At 35.9% G+C, this 14000-nt stretch overlaps 1 protein-coding gene across 3 annotated transcripts in view; it reads left to right on the forward strand.

Moving 5' to 3' along the window:
• Positions 1–14000, forward strand: part of GRID2 (glutamate ionotropic receptor delta type subunit 2) — a 1445111-nt gene that overhangs the window by 752568 nt on the left and 678543 nt on the right. For all 3 annotated transcript variants that reach the window (XM_077762310.1, XM_077762308.1, XM_077762309.1), the window contains one exon: positions 6412–6617. In XM_077762310.1, the coding sequence (XP_077618436.1) occupies positions 6412–6617 (206 nt within the window). The remainder of the gene's footprint in view (positions 1–6411; positions 6618–14000) is intronic.

Consider the following 14000-nt stretch of genomic DNA (forward strand, 5'->3'; position numbering starts at 1 on the left):
TGGTCCACTAAACTAGATGTGCCTCAAGGATAAGAACTGGGTTTTTTTTTGTTTGTTTTTTTTTTTTACCTTCATCACCAAAATATCATATATTTATCAAAAATGCTTTGTATTAGTCAATACCTTTTCTTTTGAAAAGGACAAGAGTTCATTTGAAACTAAGTGAGCAAAAAGAAAATAAATTTCATTGACTTATGTAGTGAGGAGTCTTAAGGAACAGCTGCCTTGCCTCTGTTTTACTTCACACATTCGCTTCATTCGCAGCTTCTCTCTAGACACACTGGCTGCTCAGTCCCAAAACTACAGCATACCACTTGTGATATAAAAAAGAGATTTTTGTTTTCCTCATCCAAATATCAAATCCCAGTCCTCATTTGAATCCTGTGATTATCCAGGGACATGGCGAGCTCCACTTGACCATCCTGGGATATATGACCATCCAGTAATAGAATGTAAAACACAAGAGAATGTGCAATACAAGGGATGGGGCCAGGTTTGTTTCTTAAATGAAAAACGAGGTCTTGCTATTTGTAATAAAGGAGAAGGAATACTGAGAAGCCAAAAACAACAGACAGACACCAACTGTGAAATTAGTTCCAAATTCACAGGACTAGGTGGGTATCAAAGTAAGGATCTGAACCTTGTTGTCTCACATCAAGTATGGTGTGTTTTCCATAGATAATTGTTTCCAAGAAGAAAGGTGCAATTATTTATGGGGGCAAATTACTTATAATGTCAAATTATTCTGAAAACCAAAACAGTAAATGCAAGAAAAATTCCTGGTTGCATTCTGTCCTGTGCCATCCAACCCCCTCTTCAGACCTGAAGCACTTATTCCCCCATCTGTGAGATCATTGACAGCTGACTACCCTCCCCAGGAACTACCCGCAGCTGAGGAAAATGTCCAAACCAAATCCCATGCAGGGTGATAAAGTCTCTCCTTCCACTGGCCCTAACATGAGAGGACTCTGAAGGCATCCCACTTCCAGAGGGTCTGGGAAGGTTCGGCTGAGCAGTATCCCTCCCCCTCCCCCTGCTGACTCTTGCCCCCTTCCTGGGCTACAGGAGTGTTATTCCTGAGGGCTGTCCTTAATAAACATCCTATTCTTCCATCTTTATCTTAGAATCTGCTTCCCCGGGGAACTCAATGTTCTATAGCTTAGTAGGCTTTTCTTAGGCCTGAAAGACAGCTAGAGTTAGACTAATTAATAACTGAAACCAATTCAATGTTGTTGGGAAAGGTATTCATGTTATATTTCTGGATATCTTTATTTAAAATGTCCTTCTATTTAAATAAAATGTAATACACACTCTAGTTAACATGTGAATATCTATTCTTTACCTTCCAATATACCATGAATAGAAAGAAAATCATTAAGAGCAGTGACAATATGCTAATCCAGGTTCTCCAATAACTACCTTTAAAGGGAGCAAGAAGATAAGACTAAGAAACCATAATCTAGGCATAATGCATAATGGTTTGGATATACACATATATGGGGAAAAGGAGATCCATAATCTTCATGGCTTTTTCATAGGGGTCTATGACACAAAGGGTAAGAAATTGAAACATTGGTTCTCAAACTGCGTTCTTAAGAATCATCAGCTGAGAAAATTTCTGGGCTTTGTCATTAGAGTTTTTACTTTACTGCAATGGGGTGGGGCTCAGAAAACTTCCTTTTCAACAAGCTCTCACGATTATTCCAAAATTAAATTCAGTGAACCACAATTTGAAAAGTCTCAACCTAAGAACTAGACTCAAGTATACTTTTCTATTAGTTTTCTATTGCTGTGGTAACAGATGACCACAAATTTAGAGGCTTAAACAACACGAATTATTATTTTATAGTTCTATAGGATGAAAATCTGACGTGGGAGCTCAGTGGGCTAAAATCAAGATATCAGCATGTGTCTATTTCTGGAGGCTCTAGGGGAAGAACTTTCTCTACCTTTTCTAGCTTCTAGTGATCATCCACATTTCTTTGCTGAAGTTCCCTTCTCCACCTCATCAAAGCCAGCAATGTTGCATCTCTCTGAACTGTCCCCAAAGTTAACTCATTCTTCAGTAGTCTCCCTTTGACTCTAATTTTAAGAACTCTGTGATCACACTAGATCCACCCTAATAATGCAAGATACTCCCCATCTTAAGGTCAGGTGATGAACAATCTTAATGCCACCAAGAGCATTAATTCTTCTTTGCTGAAAAACGTGGTCACAGATTCCAGGGATTAAGATTTGGGCTTCTTTGGAAGGTCATTATTCTGCCTATACCACATGTTCCTTTACAGTACCCAGGAAAAATAGCAATTTTTCTCTAATCTTATGTTTAATAACTTAGTTAATGAGCCTTCTATACTTGCTGTTTTAGAATTATCTGGTCAGTAGAATTAATAATCACTGGAATTACTGAACTGAAACTATGTTTAACTTCCTATTATTAATAAATAGCACTTAGTCACACCCACAGGCCTAGAAGTTCCTTGAAGTCAGGCACCATGTCTTGTCTTCTTTCTTTCTGTGACTTTTATTTGTATTTCTTGTCAAGGAATAGACACACAGCTGGACAATTGTGATTATTAATTATGTTCATAAATTAATAAAACCAAAGGCCCACTCTTTCTTTTAATAACGCTTCCAACAGCAACTAATAGCATGATTCAGATTCTTCTCATATTAAGCTTACCAATTGCCATGTATCGCAGGTTTGGTGGTATTCTTAAATAAGCAAATTATCATTATTTAATTACTGCATTTCAAGAGTCTGAAACATTATGCTTGCTATTTTGGGTAGCTAGCCGATAATACATTTTAAACAGTTAGGTTCTGTGTGTGAGAAGGATGATCTCTTAACAAGTGATTATTTACTATTATTAACAATAATAGTAACTAGTCAGTGTTAGACCCTACACTGGATTTTTACACTCAATAGATCAGAAAAAAATATTTGGAAATCTTCCAAATACATTACATAGTGGTAACTGGAATTTCAGACTAAGGAAGCAAAGGGATAATAGCAATCCTTTTTCACATCATTTTTCAGGCTAAATAACAATAAACCATAATATTTAATTTCTAACCAAAATAAAAACTAAAAGAAAAAAAAAAGCCCATTCAGTTTTACATCAAGAGGAAGCCATTTATAAGCTCAATTTGAATTATACTATCCAACAAGCCACTCTCAGACTGCTTTTTATTTTTTACACATAGCTTGTCATCCACTTAGATCCTCTACTTAAACTTTCAATAGATTAAAACTGTATTTAGAAGAAAATCAAAACTTCTTTCTGTGGCTCACTAGGAACCACATAATCTGCCTCTCCCTCTCCGTACATCTGCACCTCACTTTGCTCTCCCCTCACTAACTTGGCTGCAACAACCCAGCCTTTGTGTTCTTCAAACAAACTCCTCGCTGCCTTGGGCATTTATCATGGCTGTCATCCTCTCTTCCTACTGCTTTGCTTGGCAATGGAGTCTCATCTTTAGATAAGTTTAAGTACCAGTTTTCCAGAGAAATCTTCCTGACTATTATAACTAAACTAGATTCTCCTTGCCACCCTGAGATTATCTACCAGAGCACCCTTACTGTTTCTTCCCAAGCACTTAGTGTGATTTGTATTTATTAGTTTGTTTACTTGCTTACTGTTTATCTCATTGTGGGGCAGGGCATTCACTGTTGTGTTCCTTGAACACAGCATTGTATCTGTAGTCAATAAATACATTTTGGAACATTTTCCCCTCCAAGTTAAGATATGAAATTACAGCAGTATGTTATATCTGTGAATAGAAGATTCCCTAGAATGGAAATGATCTGGAACCTTAAGCTTTGGCCACACTATGTTTTCTGAGCATCTTTGTTTATTTCAATAGATTTCTTGTTCGGTTTGTATTATATTTAACTGTACATTGAAATGATTCAACGTAAAGAAACAACAACTACTTACAATTCAAAGTCAAGGATCTGCTTTGGCCCAAATTTTAAAGGCATGTTGGTTTTGGGATAGGGCCTAGGCTTTTGTATTTATTTTTAATTTTTTAATGTTTTACTTATTTCTGAGAGAGAGAGAGAGAGAATGAGTAGGGGAGGGTCAGAGAGAGAGGGAGACACAGAATCTGAAACAAGCTCCAGGCTCTGAGCTGGCTCTCAGCACAGAGCCCTACTGGGGGCTCAAATCCACGAACCAGAGATCAAGACCTGAACTGAAGTCAGATGCTTAACCGACTGAGCCTCCCAGGATCCCCTAGGCTTCTGTATTTTTAATAAGATTCTCAGATGATTCTGATTCATACCAAGGTTTGAGAACACCTGTTGAGTGTGTACATGGTCCTATTATATGACTACCTATATCTGTAAATTTCATCAGATCTAACCTTTTGTTTAATATATGCTTGAATATTTTAAACATTCAGATACTTCCTGACTTGGATATTTAATAAGTACATAATTAAGTATTAATATATTATTCCTGCTATTACATCTCTTATTCTTCTCTAGATGAGGCTTTATTCTTTCAACTTTATGATTCTGACATCCTGGATTTATAATATAATTAGGAATGAGAAATATAAGGTAGAATGTATAAAGTTATATCTTTTAAGAGTTTTAGATTAACTAGATAGCATTAATAAAATTGTTTTTTTTATTTTTTTAATATTTTATTTATTTTTGAGAGAGAGATAGAGACAGCATGAGCAGGGGAGGTTCAGAGAGAGAGACAGACACACACACACAGAATCCGAAGCAGGATCCAACCTCTGAGCTAGCTGTCAGTACAGAGCCTGATACAGGGCTCGAACCCACGAACCGTGAGATCATGAGATCATGACCTGAGCTGAGGTCGGACGCACCAGTGACTGAGCCACCCAGACACCCCTATAAAATTGTTTTAAAATAAAACTAATCATATAAAGAAAGCAAGTTATTTGTATTAATTTGTAATCTTGCAAATATAAACTTTCAGTACGATAAATAACGGTTTCCAAATGTTTAGCTATTTGTTCTTGTTCTGTTGGTTCATATATTGCTTTTGATTGTTAATGTATGAAAAACACACGGGCTAATTATTGCCCTTGAGAGCCAAATTTTACATGCATGCAAAAATGTACAATTGGGAATTTTGAAGTATAGTCCATTCATGATAAGCAACGTATAATCCTATTTATTCTTATCTTCCACCAGGTTTTTATTTCCCTTAAACACTCTAAGCCATGGATATAGAGAAAAGTATAGTTTATTATATCGTTAAAGCAAATCTGCTATATTAAGATTATAAAGTTCTTATCGCTTCTGTAAACAACCAATGGGGTACTAGGAAGAAATATTTGTAACATTTCAGACACTTATTGTTACTTAAATATACAGCACAGTACAATCTGTAGCACTTTATTTAGAAGAGGTTTGATCCTTTTATTTAAATATGAAATAGAGACAGTTTTCACTTGATAATCTTTTAGATCTTTGCTTATTTTGGAATTGGTTTGTGAATATTTTGTTAAAATACATTTTATAGGCAAAGCACATTCCCTATACTCATGAAAAGAAAACTGTCTCCTACCGAGTTTGCTATATTTGAGCTACGGAAGTGGTACTTATAAAATGACAAAAGCATGGCTATTTTATTTGTGGTCTAAGTGACCTGAAACCCTAGAATATAACTTCTCAAACCCTCTTCTATTTAGATAGTCAGTGTCAAGTCTTAGTGATGTTATTGCCTATTTCTAGAAAGGGTAGTAATTTCGATTTAGAGTCATCTGCCACTAATAATACTCACATTTCATCTAAGGTTAATATCACTCTTGAATCCTGAACAAAATAACAAATGTACTTTCCTTATTTCACATTTATTTTAGACAAGTGACAATCTTCCTCAACTACTTCCCTCTACCCAGTCCTAAGATTTTGTTAGAGGTGAGATAAGTTAAAATGCTCAGTGGAGACAGAGAGATTTATTTAAAAAATAATAATTCCTGGGGCTCCTGGGTGGCTCAGTTAGTTAAGTATCTGACTTCAGCTCAGATCATGAGCTCACAGTTCGTGAGTTTGAGTCCCACAATGGGCTCCATGCTGACAGCTCAGAGCCTGGAGCCTGCTTTGAATTCTCTGTCTCCTTCTCTCTCTGCCCTTCCCTCTCTTGGGCTCTCTCTCTCTCTCTCTCTCTCTCTCCTCGTTTGCTCTTTCTCTCAAAAATGAATAAGCAAAAAAACCTTTAAAAATAATAATTCCTTCATTTTTCATGTAAACACATTATATCACACTAAACCTAAAATATATTTGACAGCTCTATCAGCTACTCAATTAGTAGTTTTAAATAGTCTACAATGTGGAACAATAAACTGCATTTTGGTATGAGTGAATAGCTTTTATCTACTTTCTGTGCTCTAATTCACATTTTGATGTGCTTTTGATGTTGCTAGATATCCGTGGAATACAGGAGTTTTTGGACAAAGTATCTCAGCAGGGAATGGATGTTGCACTGCAGAAGGTAGAAAACAACATCAATAAAATGATCACCACTCTCTTTGACACCTTGAGAATAGAGGAATTGAATCGCTATCGAGACACTCTTAGGCGAGCCATCCTTGTTATGAATCCTGCTACTGCCAAATCCTTCATCACTGAGGTAAGTAACAATTGTCATGGGGTTGTGGTAGGTGAAAAACTAAATGCTTTGGAAGAGACCTCACAGACAAGTTGAAAATTAAGTGCTGGAGAGTAAACTACACAACTCTCATTAGCACTAATGGAGTAAGTAACACACTGAATTCCTTGCTCATTGCATTTATCCCCTACTCATTGCATTTATCCATTTAATTGCTGAGAATATTTGTATTTATATATTTAAGCACACAGCCAAGACGGTTTTAAGATATCTCATGGGAGTTCAAAACTGTTGTTCACCCTGAATTACTTTAACACGTTCTAAAGTCTCTAACCAATCCTTTAATTTTTGCAAGTCAGAATTTTAACTCAAAGAAAGATATACTTCAACCAGGCTATTATTGCCTGAACATGATTAATTTTAAAAAATATAGAGCAAGTTTACTTCTGTGAACTTCTGTGTACTCTGTAAACCTGTCTGAAACTCTACAAAGTCATGACCAGTGTACATTGCATGATGTTGCATTTTCAAAATCTTAATTGTGTCTATTCATTTACCTAGAAGCTCCAACACTTTGTAAAAATACAATTAAGACTTTTTAACAATTGGTATAACACCTTTATGTTCTAAACTGATTGTTATTGCCCTGTCAGGATTATTGTTATTTTACTTCACATTTTTAGTATTATAATGCTAGAACTTGTCATGACATTACATACTTTCACATGGGTTTTATTATTAGTGTTTTTAATTTTGGTGACTTTATTTGACTAATACTTTTTTCCTCACTTCTCTGGTAAGCTTTCTTTAGCTCTCAAAGTACTGTTATAAGGCCTCCAAATTAGGAATGTGTTAGAAATTCTTTGACACTCTATAATATAATTGGTGTCAAGGAACTGAAGCAGAATATAAATCACTAAGAAGAATAAAACTTTTGAAAAACTATCAATAATGCCATTTTTAACATTTTAATAGAGAACTTTGTTATGCAGTTAAGGACAAATGTAGAACATTGACCTTTTCTAATCTATCAAATTACTCAGAGTCTCACTGAACAATGAGATTTGTCTGCAATAGAAAGAATATTTCCAATTTTACAGGAGTTGTTTTTTTCTGTCAAGATTCACAAAATCTGCTAGAAAAATTAAGGCAAAGTCACAAAGATATATAACTTAAATTGGAATCTTAAAATCATAATAAATGAGGCTGAAGCATATATGGTCATATTTGGTTGCGGGTTGTGGAGATCAGAGAAGGCTTGTTAAGAAGGCACATTTAAATTGGACTTATTAACATGAGTTGGAATTCACGAAAGAAGTGTGTTATTCAACAGACAAATACAAGTCCATCTCAGCCAGTTTCTTCTAGTCATGTGGGGTTGGCAAATTGCTCAACATTTCTGAACCTCCATTTTGTCATCAATAAAATGAGAATACTATCCTGGTTTCAACCTAAACAATTTGTAACATAATGAAACATCCTGTATTATGCCTTAAGGGAGGTTAAAGGGTGGCGCCTAGTAGGTACTTAAGACATGCTAAGTTCTAGATCATTTTTTCTAGCATGTAGCACATTCCTGATCACAGCAGATGCTCAAAAATTACTTGGTGAGCTGAAAAGAATATGAAGATGTGCAAAGACACAGTCCTTGATTGTATACTCAGAATACAGCAAGTAGTTTTGTATAGATTCAAAGTAGGATACATGAAAAAGAGAAGTGACACACTATGTGAAACATGGATTGCAATCAGATGGCAAAGGTCCGCAAGTGTCAGGTTACAGTTCATATATATTTACTCAGCAGTTAGAGGTAACGGGCTAAGAAGAGAGACAAGAAGATCAGAGCTTTTGCCAAATAATGATCTTTGCTTGTATTCTGACCACAGCCCCCATCCTTGACTCTGAACTTTGATACTTGTAATAATCTAATGTTTCCATCTTTGTTCCCAAACATATAGAATATATATTTTTGTGATTTTCCTGAGACTTCTCATCCTTTCTTTGCCCAGACACCATTCCTCCCTCCCCCCACTCACCTGTCTTTCACAATCACTGGATTTACGTCTCCAAACTGTACCAAGTTTATTCTCTACCCTCAATGGCAGGCAGAATGTTAACCCACCCACCTTTCCCATCCTAAGCTAGCTATACTAGCTTTGACCTCTAGAGTGGGTTCTATTTTCACTTGACTCTTTTCAAAAACCAATCAGCTTGCTTCTGCTCTCCCACGGGTTCCAGGAGCCTTTCCCCACTTAGGAAATAGACGGGCTCTTTAGTACTAGAAACAATTAATTCAAAAGGCAAGCAGCATGGAATTCAGAAGGCATGCCACATCAAAGGTCTGGAGATACAAAAATAGTTCTTGATTTAGAGGACCACTTGATCTAGTGGAGGAGGCAGGCTTATAACTAAATAATAAAATATGAAAGACAAATGTTATAATAGTGAGGAGTAAATGGTCCCTTTGGTAGAACTGAGAAACTCTGCAGGGAGCTAGCATTCGGCAGGAAAAATTTCACAGATAATTTGCTTTACCAGAATTGTGCAAAATTATTAAGAATTTATTAGGCAGACAATGATAGGCAATTAGCAATTCAGTGTGTGTGCATGTGTCTGCGTGTCTGTGTGATTAACGGACAGAGTTTTAAAAATCAAATATAAGTGGAGATTTTGTAATAAAAAAAGCAAGAATCCCTTGGTCTACCTTTTTCTATCTCCAGTAATTATTTTCAGAATGAATTATTTTAATTTTTAAAATTTCATTTTTATTTGTTTTTGGAATACTCTACACATTCACATGACTCAAGATTTAAAAGTTTTAGAAGGATAACCTTCTACCACTATTTCTCAAACACCAGTTATCTTCTCAAAGGAAAAAAAAAATACATGTCTTATGTTCCAAGTATATACATATACATGTAGTTTATACATCATACATATACCTTTTCATTTTTTATTACACAGATAGTGACATATTACATATGTGCCTGAATTGTTGTTACTTAGTAACATCTAAGAGCTCATTCCATTGAGATCTATGAAGTGTTCTTTATAATTTTTAATGGTTATATAATATTTCATTAATAGATGGAGTCACTGTGAGGTTTTTTCCCCATTTTTACTTACTCTAGTGAGTATTTGAGCTGACTTATTATTTTATCATCTATCTGTTTCATTTTTGATATTATAAGTGAAGACTTACTTCATTGACTTCACCAATATTCACAACTTCTTCTCACCTTACTCCGGCTTTTCTGCTTTGGAGAAAGCATGGTTCCCCTGATGGTCACTTCATGGCTCTTGCAGTCTTCTGCCTGCCTATTACTTTACTTTTATATTGTGTTAGGAGCCTATATATTCTCCTCTATGACCATAAATAAATTTTTCATGGCTTGGCTAAAAGTTAATTCTATAGGATGGAAATCTATATATGTGCTTATACTTGTAATACTATGAATAATTTTCACTGCACAATGAAGTATTAAGATATGATTTGTTGAGGGTTTTTTCTCAGGTGTTTCATTAGAGTTACTACTTTCTTAGATTTTTCTCCCTAATTATATATTTTTTGGCTATGTAAAATCTAAACTCCTGTCTGAGACACATCTCCAAAATCCTCATTTTCTGTGTAAGGTCTTCCCTCCCAGAGCCCTTTCTTTCCTATGCAGTTTCTGGGACTTCCTCCAGCACCCACTTATCTGGGTCAGATCTACAAATTCTTGGATTTCATGCCTTCTAGTGTCTTAGTTTCTTATATTGCTAGAGAATATCCTCAAATAACTACTGAAAGAAGGGTATGTGGAAGTTAGAATTTATCATTCTATTTATGAAAATATATTTGTTCTAACTTCATATTCATGAATAAGGTGGCTAATTATAAACCTCTAGTTCAAAAATAATTTACCTCCGATCTTCAATAGCATTAATATTGTACTCTGCCCTTCAGTCAACTGAAAAGAAATCCAATGTATATTAGATCCTCATTTGTTTGAAGGTTTCTTGTTATTTGTGCTTTGAAACTTTTGAGAACTTTATTTTTAATGTTTTCAAATTTCACAATTACTTGTCTAAGTGGGTTTCTTTTACCACCCCTTTCACTCTGTGCTTGCTAAGGCTTTTTATTTTTTTCCTTTTAACATGCAAAGTATCTTTGACATCTCAAAGGTGACTCTTTAGAATTTATAAGGAAATGTTTTCTTATTTTCTCATATTATCTCTGTCTTTTCTAAGGTATTTTTTTCCTTACCTCATACTGCAGTTGTTTTAAAATGTTTTATGATCATTATTTGACATTAATATTTAGGAATTAATCAATAAATTGATTGAAAGTTGTACATACGAAGAGACCTTTTGGCTTATCCACTGCAAGCTTCCATTTAGACTGAAAAAATGGAACACTGCCATTTTGCTGGAAATGATATTAGATTTTATATGTATGTTTATGTGTGGTCTTTTTTTAGTATAATAATGCCAGCATTAATTTCCCCAATTTAGCCATGATGGTCTACTTGGTTGTTTTTAAAGTTTATTTACTTTGAGAGAGAAGGAGAGAGAGAAAAGAATCCCAAGCAGGTTCCACACTACCAGAGTGGACCCCTATGTGGGGCTTGAACTCACAAACCTTGAGATCATGACTTGAGCTGGAATCTAGAGTTGGATTCTTAACCAACTGAACCACCAAGGTACCCCATACTTGTATTTTTTAGAAAAGAATTATGTGTGTCTGTGTGTGTGTGTGTGTATACATATAAATGTCATTTTTCATGAGACTATGTGAGAAGGCCATTGTGAAAATCAGCATGCATTTAACTTGAGTCAGTCCTCTTTATTCACTAATACTTTTGCAAATTTCCAAATTTTCCTACTCAATAAAATTTATGTGTAATCTGAAATACTAGGGATGTTTTCACAAGTCATTCACAGAAATGTGCAGAGCTGTGAAAAATTTGTTGCCTGGCAGCCCAGATTCCCAGCTAAGGTTGAACAAAGCTGTGCTCTGCTTTCCTGCCCAGCTCTCATACTGTAAATGAATGTCCTTTTTGCAGTTTATTTAGTGTCTTTTTCTTCTCTTCTTTTTTTTTTTTTGCATTTTCCATGCCATTTGTTGCTGATTTCACTGTTTAAAATGGCCTCCACACATGTACCCCAATGTTCATAGCAGCACTCTCAACAATAGCTAAAACATGGAAAGAGCCTAAGTGTCCATCAACGGACGAATGGNTAGTGCTTGAAGTTCTGCTTTTACTGAGATGTGTCTTATTAAAAAATACCTATTCAGTAGGGTTCATTCAGGCATGAGTACCTTGGTCATGAGTTCAATGTTAATGGATCAGCATGCTATTGTTTGGAAGTTTGTGTTGCCCTGCCCAATCTCATTTGTTGCAATCCTTTGCCCATCATGATGGTTTCAGGAGGTGGGGTCTTTGTGAACAGCTTAATTCCTGAGGATTACGTCCTCATAAATAGGACCAGTGTTGTTCTAAATGCTAAATAGAACCCTGCAGAGGGGCACCTGGGTGGCTCAGTCGGTTAGGCGTCTGACTTTGGCTCAGGTCATGATCTCACGGTTCGTGGGTTGGAGCCCTGCATCGGGCTCTGTGCTGACAGCTAGCTCAGAGCCTGGAGCCTGTTTCAGATTCTGTGTCTCTCTCTCTCTGACCCTCCCCTGCTCATGTTGTCTCTCTCTCTATCTCTCAGAAATAAAAAAAAAAAAAAAAAAACCCTGCAGAACTCTCTAGCCCCTTCTACCATGTAAAAATATGAGAAGTCTGCAATCAAAAGAGGACCCTCTTCTGCATGGTGCCCCCATGCTGACACCTGCCTGAATTACCAGTTGGCAGAACTGTGAGACATAAATTTTGGCTTTTCATAAGCTACCCAACCTGTGATGTTTTGTTATAGAAGCCCAAATGGACTAGGATATATATACCACATACAATAATCATATATACAATACATAGTCAATAAAATATCTTTAGATAGAAACATAATTAAAACCAGAGGCTTGTAGGAACCAAATCTTGTATTTCCCCTAGGAGCTGTGATTCAGCATTTATTAATTCCGTGTTCTCAGGAAATTTATAGCGCATAACTGCTGGTAATGACAAGAATTGACTCTGTTCTTATACTTTCAGCTATCATCTCACTCCTGCCCTCCATTTGGCTTGACATTTGTCAACTATCAAAATTTCTAGGGCTCAGCAGCAGGGAGGGCTCTCTGCTGCTGTGCCTTACTGCAATAACTCATCTTTGGCCTGCTCGATCACATTTCGTCAGATATCACTACTTTGTCTGCTTTTCTTTTTTCAGTAACTTATTTAAAAACACTTTTCTGGGGCATCTGGGTGGCTCAGTCAGTTAAACATCTGACTTCGGCTCAGGTCATGACCTACCAGTTGATGAGTCTGAGCCTCTCATTGGGTTCTCTCCTGTTAGCAAAGAGCCTGCTTCAGATCCTCTGTCTCCCTCTCTGTCCCTTCCCTGCTCATGCTTTCTCTAGTTCAAAAATAAATAAACAAATAAAAACAAGAAACAATAAATAATAAACAAACATTAAAAAAAAACAACAATTTTCTGATGGCCTTTTCCCTTTTTCCTGATGGTTATTGGTTTATATACCTATTCAACCTCTTATATTTTATTGGGGGTTAGGGTGTGATCCCTTTAACCTTTTTGAGTTGCAAATTCCAGAATGTTCTTTCATATTTTGGAGGTTAAAACTAAACATAAGGTACTTTACGAACCATTGTTAAAATTTTTAGGATATAATATCTTGAATCATGATATTTTAGATTTGGTAAGTACAACATGCAACATTTTGTCCAAATTCCAAATTTACAGTTGAAATAAACTAAAGGCCTCTCTAGAACCAATCAATATTCATCTCTAACTTCCTCCAGCAGTGTTTAACACCTTCACAGCTAGTGCTGATTGTGGATGGTAAGGGACATTCACAGTTTGAAAACAGCAAAGATCTCTTCAGGTCAAAGGGTATAGATTGTCAGATTCTAAGAGAAGTATTTGTAGAAATAACTTACCAAGGATTGTATGATGGATAGAAAGGCAAATGAAGCTAGAAAGACACTGATGGACTGGGATAAAAGGAGAGCTAGAGGAAGTAAAGGTTATGATGAGGGCAGAGACTGGTTCAGTAAACACGGGAGAGAGGGAGAGGAGAAATTCTAGCCAAGGAGGGGAGATAGCAGAACTCTTACCTTTATCACTTCCTATACATTCTAAGTGGGCATAGAAAGTTGTTGAAATAGTCAAAGAAAATTTTAAGTGAAAAGTCAAAAGAATGGGTTTTAAAAAAGAAATTGCTCACTTAGCATTGTCTTTTAATTGCTAAAGGGAAAAATGGGCATATCAATTCTGTTTGTATCTTTTTTCTGTCTCTGGAGCAAT

This window comes from Crocuta crocuta, unplaced genomic scaffold, assembly GCF_008692635.1.
Source record: "Crocuta crocuta isolate KB4526 unplaced genomic scaffold, BGI_CrCroc_1.0 scaffold83, whole genome shotgun sequence".
NCBI classification, from domain to species: Eukaryota; Metazoa; Chordata; class Mammalia; order Carnivora; family Hyaenidae; genus Crocuta; species Crocuta crocuta.